Below are 19,997 nucleotides of genomic sequence, written 5' to 3' on the forward strand. Positions count from 1 at the left end.
TGAAGATAAACTCGGAGGAAAGGCACTAGTATTACTTAAGGCGGACTGGGAATGTTTCTTGCAGAAGGTGGGATTTATAGGTGATGTAAAAACAAAAGACATTGACAAATTTTCTAAGTGTATCTGGGATTCCTGACTTCCAGGTGGCCACCACCACTCCCAGGTGGGTCTTTGCTGTTCCAGACCAGGGAAATAAAACGAAGGGCTGATCCGGCTCCAGGTGGCTTTGCTAGGCTGGAGGGCAACCTTTCCCTACCATCCTGGGGGCGGGCCCTCGGTCTTGAGGGCGGGGCCTCTGCTCTGGGGGTGGGGCCTCTGCTCCGGGGACCGGCTCTCGCACAGCACCACCCCGCGTCCTCCTGCGCCTGCGCGCTGTCGCCGTGACCAACGACCCGGATTTAAAGTGATCGTAGTCTTAACTGCCTCTGGCGTGAGGCCTGTCTGCCGGTACCCTTCTGCTTGTCGTGAGCTCCGGGGCCAGGCCTGGTCGGGTCGGAGCCGAGACACCAATGAGACAGGTAAGGGGGGGAAAAGGGCAAGCCAGGTGGCCTCTAGGAGGCCTGTCCCAGCGCGTGGCCCGCAGCGCGTGAGGACAAGGTTCACGTCTTCTGGGAGGCCTTCGCCTCCGGAGACCCCGACCTCCTCCTTCCGCGTTAAAAAAAAAAAAATCCCCCCCCAGTTGGTCTCGCCCAGGGCCTTCCCTCTGACACCCCCATCACCCCCGCACACACCTACCTACACGTGGCAGCCCGTCCCTCCCCCTCTCCCGCAGGTAACCCCGCCTCCTACACTGGGTCAGCCCCATTCCCCCACGTACAAGCGCGGTACCCTGCCCGCTGCAGTTGACCGCCCCCTTACTATCCTGCCGCCCCCTCCCCCCACTTGCCTACACGTGGCACCCCTCCCCTCTCCCCTCTCCCGTAAGCAGCCCCACCCGCAGGTCAGCTCCATCCTCCTCCCCCTCCCCCACTCGTGGTGCCCCCAGTCCCACCATGTCACACCCATATTTACCTCCACGTAGCATCCCTGCCGAGTAGTCGCCTCCCCCACCCCATCCCCGGCACACACATAGCATCCTCTGCCCCCCATACACACCCGTCACCCCATAATACACATAGCATTGCCTCTCCCCCATACACAAACAGTATCCCACCCCTCCCCATATACGGGGTTTGTCTGCCCCCCATCACAAGAATGTCCCTCCCCGTGTCCCCCCACCTACAGAGTCCTCGAGCACCCCGCCCCCCCAGACAGACCCAGTCCCCTTCCAGGAGAGACCCCTGGCCTTGGTCGTCTTTCCTTCAGGTGTTCTTTCTTTCCCCTGACACCTTTTAGCCCTTCTGAAGCCGCTTTTTTTGCGATGGTCTCGCCTCTCTGAATCCTCCTCAATCACCCCAAGATGGCACCGACCAGTGTCCACTGCCTGGGGTGCCCTAGAAGGGCAAGGCTTTGTTATCCTCAAGCCGGCTTGGGCTCCTCTGCCCCTTAGGTCTCCCGCAGCAAAGTATTTCAGGTGCTGTTCTCAACTCTGTCCACCTGTCCTCCCTTTTCAGCTCTTCTTCTTATCCTCGGCCCTCCTACCCCCCAGCAGCTGCCCTAATCTTTGCCCTCGAAGGCAAAAATAAGTTGCTGTTCTTTCTAGAAAGCGTGAAAGGAAATCCTTTGAGTAAAAAAAGCCATAAAGTTGCCCGACCAGCTGTGGCAGCCGACTAAAACTCTTTCAGAGACAAGTGGCAGAGTTTAGGCTTTGCTGATTTCATTTTAATTCCCTTACAAAATGCTGAGCTGGGTCTGGACCGCTTACCAGACCAGAGGCCCAAGGAAGCTCAGCCAGACCAGCCGTGAGGTTCTTGCAGCTTTTGTTTGGAATATCTGACAAGCATCTTCAGAATTATCCACCTGAGGAAGTTTTCTATGTGTTTTAAAACCTACAAAGATGATGAATATGGGGAGTGGGTTAGGATCCTAGTCTTTTCTATTCCCTCTTTTAGATGGATGGAATAGACTTTTAGAAAGTCTGCCCTGGTTTATACTATAGCTCTTTCTCTGAAGAGTTGGTATAAATTGAACACAAGTATCTTCCCTTTGATTTGCTTTATGATTTCGTAAAGATTTCTTCTGATTGATTTGCAGTTGGTAGTAGATTCAGACACTTTTGCTGTAAATTCTTCTGGCTGCCCTTTACTACCTGATACCAATAGCATTCTCATTTTACATTCAGGTAGTTGCTGAGCTTTAACCAAACCGTTCAATGTACCAGGAAAACTGCAATTTAAGTTAATCCTTTCTGAATAATTGAGTGTTCTGCATAATAAAGTGTTAATTCGTGTATCTCGTATCACTGATTTTTCAAGGATTAGATGAAGCAGTAGTGGTGAAGGTCTAGACTAAAAGATCTGGAGACAGGTTCTAATTTCAGCTCTGCCACTCGCTTTTGCACTTTTTGGCAAGTTACAACCTCTGGACCTCAGTTTCCTCTGCAAAATTAGGGGGTGGTTGTATGGATGGGAAAGCTAGGGCCTTTCCAGCTGTAACATTCTTTGATTCTGTGAAGTTGTTATAACTTAACACGTAATTATAACTATATAATTAACACTAATACTATACTGAATATTGGTATAATCTCAGTTTTTAAAAAGCTAATTAAAGATCGTGCAGTGCTTAAGGGTCATCATTACCAACGTGGGGTATCACTATATGAGGTATTATTTGTGAGGTAAACTAGATTTGTAAACTAGATTTTTCTGTATCGGGTTTCTTTGAAAAGAGGATTGCCTGTATTAACAATCAAACACATATATTAAAAACCTACTGTGCTAGCTGCTAGAGATACAAAGACAAAAATGTTGCAGTTCCTGCCCTCAGAAATCTTACATTTTAGCTTAAGGAGTCTTTAAGTATATGCAAAGCAGATAAAAGGTATTGGGTTGGAGGAGGTGGGTGGGGACAGAGATGGCAGCTGGGTGGAATCAGGAAAGTCATTTAGGTAGAAGGTGGCCATTTAAGGGAAACTGAAAGAGACTACAAGTTGTAAGAGAAGTAGGTAAGCATTCCAGGCATGAAGAACAAGTCAGGCCAACAAGTATTTATACCAGGACCTGGGCTAAGAGCTAGGGATACAAAGAAAGGCAGATGTGCAGGCACTGATCTTAAGGAGCTCCCATTCTAATGGGGGGAGCCAGCTTGCAAACAACCTTCTACAAACAAGATGTATGCTAGGTAAATGGGAGATGATCTCAGAAGGAAGCTGTTAGCATTAAGGGGGACCGGAAGGGGCTTGTACCATGACTTGGAGACAGGAAATGGAATGTGGTTCATGAGGACCAGTGAAAAGGCCAGTTTGTACCATGGAGTATATGGAGGGAGTGATGTTAAGGCTTGAAAAGGTAGGTTTGGGTCAGGATATGAAGAGCTTTAAATGCCAAAAAGGAGTTTGTATTTGATCCTAGAGATATAGGAAACCTCAGGAGTTTGCAAAGGAAAGTGACATGGTTGGACCTGGACTTTAGGAAAATCATTGGCATTTGTGAGGAGCTGTCATGAATGATAAACCCCAGAGGCAGAGGTTTTGGGAAATTCATAATCAATTTATTAATTAGACTAGATGATAATACATTGATGGTTGGTGGTTTCTCTCAATAACCAAAGCCCCCCAATGGAGACACTGAATGCCTTAAATATTTTTTGAAAGGGATTGCCCCGACAAGTGAAAATCAACCCTGAGGAGGTAGGCTAGAAGTCTTCAGCTCTTCCTGCTGAGAACGTGGCTTAATTAAGAGACTTGGCCTCCTCTAGCAATCTAGACTGGGGAGTCCTTCTCCATCCAGACTACTCTTGTTGATTTTTTCTTTAATGAGCTGGGCCACTCTAAACTCTAATCACAGTGGTACAAGGATAGGGGCTCATTTCTTTGGGGCAAGAACTCACCCAGACTGGATTCTTTATATACTCTAAACAGAAATAAGGTCTCCTAATTGGGTGGGGTGCCACCTGAGATTGAAGAGCATGTACCTTGAGGGCTAGGACAATCTCATCAGTCAACTAGGTCCTTCAGAGATTGATTTTTTTTTTATTGGGGCAAGGTCTTAAATGAAGAAATAAAAGGAGAAAATCCTGCTCCTGATCTAATAATTGGTTGTTAATATAATAGCAAAATAATAATTTTTCTCAAATAGGCTATAGCAAAAGTTCAATTAAGAGATGGTGAAAGATCTGAACTAGGATGGCGGCTTTTTTGGATGGAGAGATGATGGATGTAAGAGATGTGGTGGAGATAGAAATAGCAACAGTTGGCAGATCTTTGGATATGTGGGGTGAGGGAGATGAGTTGAGGATGATGCCAAAGTTTTGACACCTGGATGACTGGCTGAATAGTTTTTCCTTCAATAGAAATGGGGAAGTTTGGAAGAGGGGTGGGTTTTGGGGAAAAGATGAGTTCTATTTTAGAAATGTTAAGTTTGAAATGCCTACAGGACATCTAGTTCCAAATGTCCATTTTTTTATGTGGGACTCTTTCTCATGAGAGAGATTAACTAGGGCTGGATCTCTATAGTTAGGGGTCACCTACATACAGACATTAATTATATCCGTGGGAGTTGATGAGGTCACTGAATATAGGGAGAAGAAAGGGAGGATCAAGACATAGTTTTTATGTGTCCTTCCATTAGAGGACTTTAATGTGGACGATGATCTAACTACTAATAGTCAGATCTGTAGGAGGAGAACCTCAAGGGAGCAGCATCCCAGAATCCTGGAGAAGAAAAGACTGTCCGAGAGGAGCGGGTAGTCAGCAATACCAGAATTTGGAGAGAGCTCAGGATGAAGATTCAGAAAAGTCTTTCACGTTTGGCAGTTAGGAATTCTTTGAGTGAACAATTTCAGTGAAGTAATAAAGGGCCTGAAACCAGATTGTAAAAGGTTGAGAAGTAAGAGGAAAGGAAATGGAGACATTGATTGTAGACAACTTTTTCCAGAAGTTTGGCTGATAAAGGGAGGGGAGAGAGAGAGGATAATAACTAGAAGGGATGGAAGTGTCCAGTGAAGGTTTTTTAAGAGTAGCTGCGTCAGGGGACAGCTAGGTGGTGCAGTGGATAGAGCACTGGCCCTGGATTCAGGAGGACATGAGTTCAAATGCGACCTCAGACACATAACACTTACTATGTGTTGTGTGACCCTGGGCAAGTCACTTAACCCCTATTGCCCAACCAAAAACAAAAACAAAAACAACCAAAGAGTAGCTGCGTCAGAAGAACTGGCCAACAAAGAGAAATTGAAGATTAGAGACTAGTGAGGACAGTTATCAGACAGAAGGGGATAGGCTCCCCCCTTGTGATAATGGCCACCTTCTCCTCAGAGACTGGAGTAAAGAAGGAGATAATGGAAAATGAGATCAAGGGGTTATGAGATGTGGATACTGGGAGAAGAGAGAGTTCATAGAGAATGACTTCTGTTTTCTCAGTAAAGAATGAAGTTGAGATCCTGAGCAGCATGGGAGCTTAAGGAGAAAGTTTAGGAACAGTCACTGTGGGCAATGGGACAGCAAATCAGTTGGAGAGGAGTTGTCTTCCTGCAGCTGGGTTCAGAGGAGATTAGATAACATAAATTTATAGTGGATCCAGTAAGCCTGATGACCTGACTCCCTCTAGCTCCATTTAGTACTATATGAGTAGGAGTGGATTACATTTGGAAAAATGTTTGATTATTCGGCTTTGTTTCTAGAACTCTGGACTGCTGCAAATAAGGCAGTCAGGGTTCTCGTTCCTCCCTTTTTTTCTGCCTGTCATGCAGCTGTATGCCGTTGGCCTTAGCTGTCCTCTTCCAGCAGACTTGCAGAGTTCTTGGCCGAAGGGAAGTACCACATTTGCTCCAAGAGCCATTACATTGGCAGTTCAGTAGCCCATTCTCCAGTGTATCAGGAGCTAGTGGCTTTCATGGGTCCTGGCTTCTTGTGAAGAAGAGGCCTTGTCTCTGGTTCAAGGGGGACGTCCCAGGACCATGTACTGCCCGTTTTGCCTTCCTGCCAGTGTCACGTGTGAGATTCTGCACTAGTGCTTCTGAGATGGCTGAACAGCGATTCTGCGTGGACTATGCCAAGCGCAGCACAGCTGGCTGCAGGAAATGCAAGGAGAAGATAGTGAAAGGTGTGTGCCGAATAGGCAGAGTGGTCCCCAACCCCTTCTCAGAGTCTGGGGGTGACATGAAGGAATGGTACCATATCAAGTGCATGTTTGAGAAGCTGGAACGGGCCCGGGCTGCCACCAAGAAGATTGAGGACCTGACAGAACTGGAGGGCTGGGAAGAACTGCAGGACACCGAGAAGGACCAGATCAGTGAGCACATTGCAGGTGAGGCGCTGGGAGGTACCCATGGGCCCCCTGGTGGCACTGGGCAGGGGGATGAGGGCTTCGTGTTCTTAAGTGAGGACAGTTCCAGACACTGGGGGAAGTGGCTGCTGTACCAGCTTACAGTAGAATGGCCACCAAATCTGTGTGCCTTGGGAAGAAGCAGGTCTTTTAGGATAGACAATACCCCTCCTCTTCCACATAAGGGTGCCAGCCTAGAATGTAATTGGCAGCTCTTAGCCTTTCCTTGTGATCTAGTTTAATGCATTCAGCCACTGGGAATTCTCCATCTCTTTCTGCTATTTTAACTTACTGTTTATAGAGAGGCAGTAAAGCATAATGGATAGAAAGTCGGCCTTGGAGTCCTGGAGAGCTGGGATCATGTTGTGTCTCTGACCTGTACTCACTTAGTGCCTCAGGCAACTCTCAGCTTATAAACCGCCTTTAGAGTTGCTGATTAGCGTTAATGGAGAGGGTTACTCACCTCAGTGAATTCGCTGCTCTGGGAGAGAAGAACTCTTACTGTGTGACCTTCAGGTCCCAAGCCCTGTGCCATCAGTTTGCCCACTTACAAAATGGAGACGTTCTTCTGTGTCAGGGATTCCTAAGGAGCCGCTTTTGATTTGCCTGCAGTCTTAAAATCAGTGGTGGAGTGAGGAATGCTGGAGACCTAGTTGTTGATGGGAAAGCGTCAGTACAGCTGCTAACTGAATTTGTGTCTCCATAGGGAAGTCCTAAAAGATGGAAGAAGCTGTGTGTGGCGCTGGCAGCCGGCTTGGAACTTGAATAAACAGAGTTTGACTGTCAACTTGACCTATTGGTGATGACCCTCAATGTATACTTTATCTCTTCCCCTGTAGCGCTCTCCTCAAAGGCGGCAAGCACACCCATGAAGAAAGCCACGGTCCAGGCCAAGCTGACACCCACTGGCCAGGTGATTTCTCCACGCAAAGGAGGCTCCTCAGTCCCTAACACCAACCCTCGGAAATTCTCTGGTTTCACAGGTAAAATAGTGGCCTCGGGGTTTCAGACTGGGTGGTTTCTTCTTAGAAGACAGATGTGCTCGGTGCTCCGTAAGGCAGCTCGGCTCCTCTCCAGCGGAGATGGACTGCTGCTGATCTCCACCACTGCAGACAGCAGGAAGCTTTTGGTGCTTCAGCTGTAGCGCGCAGTGAGGACCTAGTGATAATCTTTCTCTGTCAGTCCTTTTGCCTGGGAATTTGTAACTTGTTGAAAAGTTCAGACTTAAGCAAGTTGTTAAATTCCTTTACTGTGGCTTGCATATAACTTTGAAATCATTTGTTGTACTGCAGTTTTGTTCTAATAAATGCATTGCTACAAATCATATTCCTCACTTCTAGGACCTGGAGACACTTGAAAGTTGGCTGCGCTACACTACCCTATCTCTCTCCCTACTTCTACTTTTTCTTGCCAAATGGCTTTTTGATTTCTGTTGGGGTTTTTTGTTTGTTTTGTTTTGTTTTTGTTTTTTTGCTTTTTGGTGAGGCAGTTGGGGTTAAGTGACTTGCCCAGGGTCACACAGCTAGTAAGTATCAAGTGTCTGAGGTCAGATTTGAACTCAGGTCCTCCTGACTCCAAGGCCAGAGCTCATCCACTGAGCCACTAGCTGCCACGATTTTTGTTGTATTTTAAATTACTTTCTCTTTACTATTTTTATTTATTTTTAACATTTATTTTTTAAAATTTTGAATTCCAAATTCTCTTTCTCCCCTAAGCCCCCTCACTACCCATCAAGAAGGCAATCTGTTAACATACATTATACTTGTGAAGTCATGCAAAACGTATTTCCATATTGGCTATGGGGGGAGGGGGAAGGCAATAAAAGTAAAGTAAGTGAAACAAGTCTGCTTCTGTCTGCACTAAGAGCTCATCACTTCTTCCTCTGGAGGAGGAGAGCGTTTTCCATCAGGCATCCTTTGAAATTGTTGCCCTTCATCATCTTCATCAGAGTAGTCAGGTCTTCCACAGCTTAGCTTCCTTACAACATTGTTGTTACCATGTACAGTGTTTTCCAAGTTGTGCTCACTTCGCTTTGTATCAGTTCAAATAAGTCTTCCCAGGTTTTTCTGAAACCCTTCCCTTCATCATTTCTTTTCTTTCCTTTCCTTTTCTTTTTTGCTTCTTGGTGAGGCAGTCAGGGTTAAGTGACTTGCCCAGGATCACACAGCTAGTAAGTGTCAAGTGTCTGGTCTGAGACAGGATTTGAACTCAGGTCTTCCTGACTTCAGAGCTGGTGTTCTATCCGCTTCGCCACCTAGCTGCCTTCCCTCATCATTTCTTATAGTACAATAGTATTCCCTCACAGTCATGTCACAACTTATTCAGCCATTCCCCAATTAATAGGCACCCCCTTGATTTCCAGTTCTTTGCCACCACATAGAGAGCTGCTATAAATATTTTTCCACATATGGGTCCTTTTCCTTTTTTTTTGGTCTCTTTGAGATTCAGACCTTAATACTGTATTGCTGGGTCACAGGGTATGCATAGTTTAATGGCTCTTTGGGCATAGTTCCAAATTTTTCCAGACTGGTTGGACTAGTTCACAACTCTACCAATAGTGCGTTAATGTCTCTTATTTTTTCCACATCTCTCCCAGCATTTGTCATTTTCCTGTTCTGTCTGATAGGTATGAGGTGGTACCTCAGAGTTGTTTTAATTTCTATTTCTCTGTTAATGATTTAGAGCATTTTTATATGATTATTGATAACTTTGCTTTTCAGCTGAAACTGCCTATTTGTATCCTTTGACCATTTATCAATTGGGGAATAGCTCTCATTTTTATAAATTTGGCTCAGTTCATTATGTATTTGAGAAATAAGGCCTTGTCAGAGAAATCTGCTGTAAATTTCCCCCCAGTTTTCTGCGTTCCTTCTAATTTTGGCTGCATTGGTTTTGCTTGTGCGGAAACTTTCTTGTTTTATGTAATTAAAATTATCCATTTCACTTCCTATGATCCTCTTTCTCTCTTTTGGTCATAAACTCTTCCCTTATCCATAGATCTGATAAGTGAATTTCCATGCTCCCCTAATATTACCCTTTATCTAAATAATGCACCTATTTAACTTATCTTGGTATATGGTATAAGATGTTGGTCTATGACTAGATTCTGCCAGACTGCTTTCCAATTTTCCCAGCAATTTTTGTCTAATAGTGAATTCTTACTCCCAAAGCTGGGATCTTTGGGTTTATCACATGCTAGATTACTGTGGTCATTTACAGTAACATATTATGTACCTAATCTGTCTCAGTGATCAAGTACCAGATTGTTTTGATGATTACCACTTTGTAACGTAGTTGAAATCTGCTACCGCTAGGCCATCTGATGGCTTTCTGTAAGAACGTGAATATTTAAGGAGGCAAAGTAGAGTTGAAGGATGGTTTTTGTCAATAAGACAAAAAATTATAAACTTATCTTCTGCCCTTTTCTTATCTACATTGCAAACACCATATCATCAGAGAAGTTTGTGGTAAAGTATGTTACAGAGACTAGGGAAAGTCTATGTGGCATAGTGAAAAGAGTCTGAGATTAGAGTCAGAAGACCTAATTTCAAAGCCCAACTCTGCTCTTTACTCCCTTTGTGGCTTTATATAATCCATAGGGCCTCCTCATAGGCCATCTAGATGATTTCTAGATTTAAATTCTGTGACCCTATTACTTCCTTACGAGGAGGTCAGTAAAGTACAATTACAGCTTCAAGAGATAGCCTGTTTTAGACAAAAGCCAGCTTTGTAATGGGATTTTTAGCTGTGCTTCAGGGAAGGGTGGGCCATGATAGAATTTCAAAGGAGAGAAGATGGTGCTGATGAAGACTAGAAATGCCAGGAAATAGGATGAGAGAAACTTAGTGTTTATACTTAGGAGGTCCCATTTATCCTGAAACGTAGCTGAGCGTCTGAGCATCGGCATTAAAGTTTGTTTCTCAAATTCCCCTGTCCCCTTGAAGGATGCTCTTTAGACCAGTTACCTCGTGGATTGCAGATAAGGATGGATTAAGAATTTGTGAAAAATTAGACAAGAGGACAGCTTGCATCAGCAGCAGATTTGCTAATGATGTTGCTACCCACACACAAAATTAAATTTGCTTTGCAAATGGAAGTGAGAAGGGAAAAAAGGAAAACACTTAATAATTTGGTTTGGAAATTCTTCAAGGATCTGGCAGAAAATGCTGTTTATTGACCATCCTTTATCCATTATAAAAGTATAGTAAGTTGAGGAGGGATGGAAATTGGAGAAGTTGCAGTTTTGTTTTGTTTCTTTTCAGATCAGTCTGACTCTTCTGTTCTGGATTCCCGTAGCATAAAGTTGGGCCTTAATTCTTCTGTAAGAGGGTGTCAGGTGTATGTCGGCCATCGTCGGTTTGAGTTTCTTTGCTCTCTAGAGGTCAGGTCATTATGTGTCTGTATATCTTTAAAGAAGACAGAGCACTTTACATGCTCTCATTCGTTCACTTCACCCTAAATCTAAATCAGTTCCTGACTTAACTGTTTTTATTAGTTGGTACCACTTTGCACCTAGCACAGTCTCTCATCTTTTCAGTCCTAATGCTCTCTTCACTTTTAACCTAACCCCTCTCCTCCCATTTCCATTCAGTTATTATTGTATCTGTCCTCTTAGTTGTACTCACACCGTCAGCACCCTCGCCACTTCTCCCCTATCACAGTGGTCTCCTAATGGTCTCCAGACTTCCACGCCTCTTCCTTTTCCAGTCCTTTCTCCACACAGCTGCCAGATCGCCATTCTGATCATGGCTAGAAGCCCCTTAAGGGCGGGGGTTGGTCCCTCCTCGCTTAGCGCTGTGCCCAGCACATGATAGGCACTTAATAAATGCTTGCTTCTTGATTGATTGACTTTGGCTCATCCTTCTGCCATTCCCCTAGAAGAGTCTCTCTGCTGTCCACTGTATAACAGTGCTTGTATAGTGCAGTGCTTCAAAGGACAAGCCTTTAATCAGCCAACACATATTTATTAAATGCCTCCTTGTATGCCCTTAGGCACTGTGGATACAGATGCAAAGCTTGCGGTTCTGATGGGGAGATCATAAGAACATAGACGGGTATACTTAGAATAAACACAAGGAGATAGAAGGCAGTGGAATATGAGGTCATTTGAGGGAGGCACTAGCTGTTTGTTGGGAGGACAAAAGGCTTCATGGAAAAGACAGTGCTGGAGCATCGTCTTGAAGGAAGAGAGAGATTCTGGGAAGTATTGGCCTCCCAAGCATGGGGACAACTTTTCCAGCTTTACTGTCTCCTCATTCCACTGCTAACCAGACTATTCGTGGTGCATTCATTCATTCATTCATTCATTCATTCATGTTTCTCCATTGCTCAAAAACCTTTTCCATTTCTCTCTTATCTGCCAACAAAAGGCCCTTGTGTTCAAAGCTCCCCGTAATCTGAAGCCGCCCTACCTCTCCAGTGTGCATAGGAATAGGAACCCTGCCACTTAGCGCCCCCTCCCCATTCTTTCCCCTATCCTTGCTTTATTGACATTACCTTTATCTAGAATGCTGTGTTTCTTCTACCTTCTCTCCTTTACCCATTCTACCATTCTCTTCTGCTTATTGAAATCTTGCTTTTTAAAGACCCCTCCAGTGCCACCTTCTGCATTCTATGAAGCCTCTCCTGATCTCTCCCCCAGCCAGGAAGATTGTATACCTACTTTTGGTCTCTCATGACACTTTTTTTTTTAAACCTCTCTTAGTGCCCTCAGGTCTGATTTTGTAATTTGAGCTGTCTGTGTTTTATATCCCCTAGTAGATGATAAGCTTCTTGAGGGAAAGGATGATATCATATTTCATTTTTTACATCTCTCAGTGCCTGGCATGTAGAAGGGATTTGACAAATATTTCAATTCTTGAATGTGCCTGGGCACTCTGGGTCAGCCTTGGTGAAGGAGAAGGCAGTAATCTTTTCTTCTTGCTTCCCTTTCTTGACATTTGCCCAACAGCTAAGCCAAGCACCTCTGAGGAACCCCTCTCAAACCTCACAACCAAATCCACCCTGTCAGCTGGGAGGTGTGACCCAAAGCACAAGGACTGCTTGTTGCGGGAGTTTCGGAAGCTGTGTGCCATGGTGGCCGACAAGCCCAGCTACAATGTGAAGACCCAGATCATCCACGACTTCCTGCAGAAGGGATCAGGCGGTGGTATGAGACTTGACCCACTTTAGCCCAGCTACTCTGCCTTCTGTCTGAAGAGTTCCCTGGTCATCTCTCCTCTGTCCTTGCGAACTGGAGAATCCTCTCCCGTTGTGGTGGTGGCGGCTGAAGAAACCCAAAGGACTACCATGTGACTTGCTCAGAATCCAAAGCATGTGACACCCACTCTGTCCTAGAATCTTGCCATCTTCCTAGATCTGTGCCTTAACCCTTAGGGTCTCCCGTTTTTCTTTTTCTTTTCTGAAGTAAGTTCCATTTCTCATGAGGAACTCCTTTTTTCCTATCTCCAGATGGTTTCCATGGTGATGTGTACCTGACAGTGAAGCTACTCCTGCCAGGTGTCATTAAAAGTGTTTACAACCTGAATGACAAACAGATTGTGAAGCTTTTCAGTCGGATTTTTAACTGCAGTCAGGATGACATGATCCGGGACTTAGAGCAGGTCAGTATGCAGGGAGAGGGACAGACAGACAGTTACTGTATGTGAACTTGGGGGCGGGGTGACTTGTCCTGCAGAGGCTTTTTACTTGGAGAACTGGAATGATGGCTGCAGATTTCTGCCATTTCTTGGCCTCGTCATTGAATTGTGGTGGTGGCATTTTGGTTTCTGGAGACAGGGAGACGTGTCAGAGACAGTGCGTGTGTTCTTCGAGCAAAGCCGATCCTTCCCCCCAGCAGCCAGGAGCCTCCTCACTATACAAGAAGTAGATGAGTTTCTTCTTCAGTTGTCTAAACTCACAAAAGAGGATGACCAGCAAAATGTGCTACAGAACATTGCCTCCAGGTGAGGAACCAGCCCCAGTGTGGTGGCCTGCCAGCCGGGGGATGGGCCAAGACTGGAGAGTTGATGGCACGAGGGATTTCAGCCTTTTAAAGCTTGGCACTACACAGAGGGAGAAATAAGTTTTCCTCCTTCTTTCCCTTAGGTGTACTGCCAACGACCTGAAGTGTATCATCAGACTCATCAAGCATGACCTCAAGATGAATTCAGGTGCCAAGCACGTGTAAGTATCAGGTTCTCTACCTGGTGGTCGCCATGAGGGCAGCAGAATGGAGTGAGCTTGGGCCACCATGCCCTGCCCTTGGACAAGTCACATTCACCCAGGGCTACCTCCTCTGGTGCATTATGGTGTGAACTACAGGCTCTCTTACTAGTGGTGTGGACTCTGTTACCAGAGGGAGTGATCCATAGTTGCCTGAGGTGGTGGTGTTATTCCGGGGTGCCAGCTCTCATTCGTGGAAGTAACTGCTTCAGGGATCCTTGTCTCCCCTTCTTTGGGCAGGTTGGATGCCCTGGACCCTAATGCCTATGAAGCTTTCAAAGCCTCAAGGAACCTCCAGGACGTGGTAGAGCGTGTCCTAGCGAACCAGCAAGAGTGCGAGAAGGCACCGGGCAAGAAGCAGACACTCAGCGTCCAGGCAGCTCTCATGACCCCGGTGCAGCCCATGCTGGTGAGGAAAGCTCTCTTCCCCTGGCACTTCTGGTCTCTCCCCTGTCCAGACCCTGCCCCTTCCCTCTTGTTTTGTCTCCAAGACACTTAGAGCAGTTTAAAGGTCCATGACCTTACATCTGTGGAGACTAGAAGAGACAGTGAGAGGGGGACAAGAGTGACTTTCCCATTTGATAGTTGAGGGAGACCAAAAAGGCAGCTGAGCCTTGGAGATGGGGCCAGGAGACTTGGATGTTAGTCATTGCCCTGCGCTGATTATATGTGTGACCAGGGACAAATCCCTGCTCTCTCTTAGGCTTCCTGTTCCTCCTCTGTGAAATGAGGACTTGGACTGACTATTCGGGGAGGTCCCTTCCAAGCCTGGTTCTCTGGGATGCTCTCAAGCACCCATCCAGGAGCCCAAGTCAAAGCTGGGATGGAGCAGGGGGCCCTCGATGTTCATTTGTAGCCCCAGGGTTCCTGCCTTGCCTGGGGTTGTCGTAGATCAGAGACAGATTTGTGCCCCCAACACCACAATATCTAAGGTTACCTTTTCTTTCAGGAAGTTTGACATGAGGGATCTTGGTTCCACAGAGGTTATTTGCAGCATCTGCTTATTTCATGAGAAATGAGATTTATCTTTCTAGTCTCATGCTTTTCTCATCGCATTAATTCACTACCAGGAAGTCTTGCAGACTTAGCAGAACCCCAAGCACATGCCATAAAAGGCTGTCAAGCACTGCACTTGCCAGTGATCACTGGCTTGATTTTCCTGAATCACTAAAGAGGCTTCCCTGGCTTTGTTAGACATTTAGGGTTTTTTTGTTTTTCCATTTTCTGTATTGGACTTCTCCATGGCCCAGGTCTTTATGTTTGGGGCAGGGAATATGTGCTTAAGTAAGGTGGAGAGAGAAAGGGATGCTGGACCTGGAAGGCCAGAGGCTTTTTCTGTGATGGTCTTATTAGCCAGGTCTTATCCCCCAGCCCACTGTCCCCAGCTTTAACATGGAAACAGTGCTCCCTATCTCCCAGAAGTGTGGGAGGCAGAGTTGGTGTGTGGCTTGTAGAATCTGGATCATGGGGCTAGTGTCCCATTCCAGTTGTGATGTAGTGCCATCCGTGGTTTCCTTCAGGAATTTCAGGCAGTCTGAGGGCTTTGCGATCTCAAGGACCTGTGCAGCTTTCTGCCAGTTGAGTAACCAAGTGGTGGATCAGTTAGATACAAGTGTTACCACAGATACATTCATGTAACTAGAAGCCTGTTTTGGGAGAAAGGAGAAAGTCACCTCACATTGGCCAGTCTGACCCCCTCGTTTTAGAAATGAGAACAGCCTAAGGTCACCCAGAAGACCCAGCTTGCTGGAATCCCAGTCCATTTGCTTTCCACTGCATTATCAGCTTACAAAGATGGTGACTTGTTATCTGGTGGCAGTCTGTGGAACAGAGCCATTCACCAGGGTGTACAGGTCACACGGCAAGCTGATGTTCATACCCGTGACCTTGAAGCCTGCAGGATTTTTAAGTACTTTTTGAGTACATTCTGATATATTAAAAATGATGAAATGGCATTCACTATGACTTTAAGTATACCTGGTGTTGTAGTTCCTTGAAAACTGGTCATTTATCTAAAAAGTAGACGGTGACTCTGCTGGAGGGTAAACCAGTATCCGAGTTAATAAAGTCAAGCTCCAGTGCCTCCTTGTGGCCTAAAGGTGACCCTGAGTTTATGGAGGTCCTGCCAAGCTGGAGTGATGGTCTCCATCGTCTGAAGCACTAGCCTCACTCTGTGCAGTGGCGCTTACCACGCCTGGTGGCTTAGCCACCTGGGAGTGACTTTTGGTTTTTGTCACAGCAAATATACTGAGATGTAGAGGGGCTTGTAGTCTCTATTGGTGACTGAAAGCCACACAGGAAGGAATCATTAGTCTTTTGAAATATTAATGGAGACAACTCTTTCCCTGAGCATATCAGGTGATAAGCGTTTACTATAAGGTTCTCTTCCACCCTCAGCCCTTCAGGCTGTCCTTACCCCATACTCAGGGGAATCCATAAGCTGAGATAGCATGAAGACCCATATGGAAGCCCCTGGGTCCTTCTTTGGTCCTGTCTCCTCCTGACTGTGTCTCCTCCTTCCTTCCCCCCAGGCTGAGGCCTGCAAATCCATTGAATACGCAATGAAGAAGTGTCCCAGCGGGATGTTCTCCGAGATCAAGTATGATGGGGAGCGGGTGCAGGTGCACAAGAAGGGGGATCAGTTCAGCTACTTTAGCCGAAGCCTCAAGCCTGTCCTGCCTCACAAAGTAAGTGGCCCTTCAATTCCTCAGAAGCCACTTCACTTAGCCCAATCAGGAGCACACTGTCAGAACTGAGGGCCGTGGCTTTGTGCAGCCTCGTCCCCAGCTGCTCACGTGCGTAGTGGAATCAGAGCACCAGAGGGGAGCTGAGGGCTCTTCCTGACAGCCATTATTAGTTTAGACAAGATTGTTTGATGAGACCCAAATGACACAAATATAGAACTTTCCACAGGGAGCCTGGTGTGAAATGGGGACCTCCTGTGTCCCAGAATGGAGAAAGATGAACCCGGCATCTCCAGATGAAAGCACTTTTCTTTTATCTTCCCCCTCAGTGTTTATTCATCCCTCAGCTGTCTGATGCCATCATTTCTTCATGTAATGAGGAGGGTGTTCACATGCTTGCTGCCTGTTTCATAGTGTCAGCACAGGATTCCCAGAGGGCCTGGAGCACACAGATTCTTTCTGGATATAGTCCTTGGGACTGATTAAAAGGACCTTGGCCAGGGTGGGCCAGCACTGCTGAGCACCACCATCTTGATATCCATCGCTGCTGCAGCAGGGAGGTAGAAGCCCAGGAAGGCTCCATCCAGGGCCCATCCGTCATGGGTATAGCTCTGCTTGTGCAGGGGCTCCCTTCTGTCCTCTTTCTTATCCCATCTGGCCATACGCAGCCCCATCCTTGAACTAGACACCCCCTTTCTTATTTCACACTTAAATAATCCGTTTTTCTTCCGTGCTCACATGTGTGATTATACATGTACACAAGCCCAAAGCCTTTGGAGTGTCTTCCCTCTCTCTTTGGCTCTCCCTTGCCCTGGGTGCTCAATGATGCTTATTATGTCTTTCATCTGGAGACTAAACATAGACCACCCACTCAAGAATTGGACAGAATACTGAATGCACATAAATGTCTAAAATCAGACATTTTAAAATGTCTGATTCAGGTAAAGTATAACTAAACATTGGCTTCCATATGTTAATTTTTTCTTCTCTCTTCATGAAAATTTCTCCTCCCCATAAACCCTCCATTCCTGAGGGAGGCTGCCTACGGCCGGCCCATCTCTTCCCTACAACCCCCTGAGCTAAGCTCCCTTTCTGCCTGCAGGTGGCCCATTTCAAGGACTACATCCCCCAGGCATTCCCAGGGGGCCAGAGCATGATCCTCGATGCTGAGGTCCTTCTGATCGACACCAAAACAAGCAGACCTTTGCCTTTTGGGACTCTGGGTGTGCATAAGGTACAGTGTGGGAGCGTCATCAGACAGTGTGTGTGCATGTATGTGTGCGCTCGCACAAGTGTATTCTACTGGCTTAGATTTGGGGGTGAAGTATCTTTGTTTTGAGTGGGGTTTCATTTTTGCTGATAAAATGGCTCCAAAGTCATCCCTCAGTTCATAAACAGTGATCTCTTAGCTTTTCTCTGAAAAAAGGAAGCAAATGTTGGCAGTAGAGAATATCAACATCAGCTCCGTGGGACATATGTGACTGGGATTAGTTGATGACCTTTGGCAGTGCTCTTCCAAAGCATAAACTGGCCTTTCAGGCTAGGTGGCGCAGTGGATAGAGCACCAACCCTGGATTCAGGAGGACCTGAGTTCAAATCTGGCCTCAGACATATAACACTTACTAATTGTGTGACCCTGGGCAAGTCACTTAACCTCATTGCCTAACCGGGAAAAAAACCTGGCCTTTCCAGGGGCTTCCCTGTGGGCACCTAGTAACACCTCCTGGCTCCTAGATAGTGATCACCCATGTTCTGTAATGGGTTGGCTGGCTAGAGAGCCTGTCAGCTTCATGTCATGTTGAATTCCCTTTTCAGAAAGCTGCTTTCCAGGATGCCAACGTGTGCTTATTTGTGTTTGACTGCATCTACTTCAATGACGTCAGCTTGATGGACAGGTGGGCATGATGACAGGAATTCTGAAACTCAGGGGTCCAGCTTTAGTTCTAAAGCCAGTGGGGAGGGATTGGACTTTTAGAACCCAGAGCCCATGGGGGGATCCTGGAGCCCAAAGAGAGGTGTGCGTGCCTGCCCCATAACCAAGCTTGCTGAGCTTGAAGGAGAGAGACAGATTTCCCTTCCTGGGGGATTGTTGAAACTTGTTTCTCAAAAGCCAGACCCAACTCAAAGAGTTGTCAGCTTGATTTCTCTGCCGCAGAGAAGTGAGCACGGTGTAATGGAGGTTCTTTGGTGATCACATCATCAAGGGCTTGAGGTGGGCAGTTCATCAGAGTAAGGATTCACAGGGAGCTAACCACAAACATAATGCTCTTAATTTAGGAATTGATGTGCATGTAAAGTAATCTCAGGAGAGGCAACAAGATGTAGTGGAAAGAGCATTGGCTTGGAAAAACTGGGTTCAAGTCCTGGCTCTCAAAGCCTTTGTCACCTTGAGCAGCCACTTGGTTAAGTTTCAGTTTCCTGTGTCTGTAAAATGAGATTGTGATAACACTTACACTGCCTAAGTCGTGGTTAGGAGGAGTAGGGTTTATCACCTCCAAGTGGGATCTGAGCATAGATTGCTGTGGTCGTTGGCAGGAGAAGATGCTTAGGATGCAGAGATCAGGCTGGGCCCTCGCCATAACCTCGCACCAAGGACCTTAGGCTTACCAATGACTCTTTCAGCTCATGGGCAGTGAGGTATTATGCCTTTTGCCTAACTCAGTCCCCTGCCCTGCTATGAAGCCGTTTGATCTCTGCCCCAGGGGTGAGGAGTAAACTTCAGAATCATTTTCAAGTTTATGCCAGAAGAGAGAGAGAGAGAGAGAGAGAGAGAGAGTGAGTGTGTGTGTGTGTTGTGTGTGTGTGTGTGGTGTGGTGTGTGTGGTGTGTGTGTGTGTGTGTGTGTGTGTGTGTGTGTGTGTGTGTGTGTTTAAAGCCTGGTTAGGAAAGAGGCCAGATGTCCTTTAGCTTTTGGGGACAAATGTGACATATGATCTCATTCTTTCCCTCTCTGGGAAGTTTGGAGCTCTGCTGCCGTGAGCATCGTTGGCTACAGTTAACCTTTGCAGTATATGATCAAACCATCTACAGAATGGGGCCTGCCTTTTTAATAAGCAGCTGTGCTAACAATGTCATCTTCTGGCTGTTCCCTTTCTTCCATTGGGTCCTACCCAGAGCAGTCTGCAAGTTAACGACTGTATTCTGAAGGCTGGCCTGATCCCCTCTCTTCTGCCTCCTACAGGCCATTGTGTGAACGGCGGAAGTTTCTCCATGACAACATGGTTGAAATCCCCAATCGGATCCTCTTCTCTGAAATGAAGCATGTCACAGTGAGTACAGCCTTGCACAGGATGCAGTTGGCACTTAAATATGTTTGACTTGATAGACAGCGTGGCAGCTCCTTCTGAATGACCTGTGAGGTTGTTGTTATTATTTTATCCTATTCCGTTTTGATTTCTGAGCCATTGGGAGGTGGCTCAAAGGCATGAGCTATGGCCTCCAGACTCCCTATAGGCATCAGGTTAGTTTGGATGCCAGAAAAATAGGAGAGCTGGGGGGCAAGGTGGGAGACTCTTTAATTCAGTGTTTTCAAATTAGAGAGGAAGTGACCATTCTCAGCCCACAAACTGATACAGCATGAATATTCCTGTTCTGTCCCCCAGAAAGCATCAGACTTGGCGGATATGATCAACCGTGTCATCCGGGAAGGGCTGGAAGGTTTGGTGCTAAAAGATACGAAGGTGAGGTGCTGCTTTCTGCCAGAGATTTCTGGTTCCATAATGTGCCTGTGAGCCCTGCCCCCATCTCT

The 19,997-nt window shown here is 46.4% G+C and overlaps 1 protein-coding gene across 5 annotated transcripts in view; it reads left to right on the forward strand.

Annotated features, from left to right (window-relative positions):
- The first annotated feature begins 371 nt into the window (after positions 1–371).
- LIG3 (DNA ligase 3) overlaps positions 372–19,997 on the forward strand; it is a 37,879-nt gene continuing 18,253 nt past the window's right edge. For 3 of the 5 annotated variants that reach the window (XM_078154830.1, XM_021006188.2, XM_021006198.2), the window contains exons 1-13: positions 372–518; positions 5,788–6,344; positions 7,202–7,345; positions 12,313–12,510; positions 12,813–12,964; positions 13,140–13,306; positions 13,449–13,526; positions 13,806–13,974; positions 16,097–16,252; positions 17,352–17,483; positions 18,065–18,144; positions 19,431–19,518; positions 19,852–19,929. In XM_078154830.1, the coding sequence (XP_078010956.1) occupies positions 5,792–6,344; positions 7,202–7,345; positions 12,313–12,510; positions 12,813–12,964; positions 13,140–13,306; positions 13,449–13,526; positions 13,806–13,974; positions 16,097–16,252; positions 17,352–17,483; positions 18,065–18,144; positions 19,431–19,518; positions 19,852–19,929 (1,995 nt within the window). In that variant the 5' untranslated portion in view covers positions 372–518; positions 5,788–5,791. Of the gene's footprint in view, positions 519–5,718; positions 6,345–7,201; positions 7,346–12,312; positions 12,511–12,812; positions 12,965–13,139; positions 13,307–13,448; positions 13,527–13,805; positions 13,975–16,096; positions 16,253–17,351; positions 17,484–18,064; positions 18,145–19,430; positions 19,519–19,851; positions 19,930–19,997 lie in introns of all 5 variants that reach the window. The other 2 variants (XM_021006195.2, XM_021006204.2) reach the window with 2 other exon arrangements.

The sequence above is a fragment of the Phascolarctos cinereus genome, unplaced genomic scaffold (genome assembly GCF_003287225.1).
Source record: "Phascolarctos cinereus isolate Bilbo 61053 unplaced genomic scaffold, phaCin_HiC Scaffold_5;HRSCAF=322, whole genome shotgun sequence".
NCBI lineage: Eukaryota > Metazoa > Chordata > Mammalia > Diprotodontia > Phascolarctidae > Phascolarctos > Phascolarctos cinereus.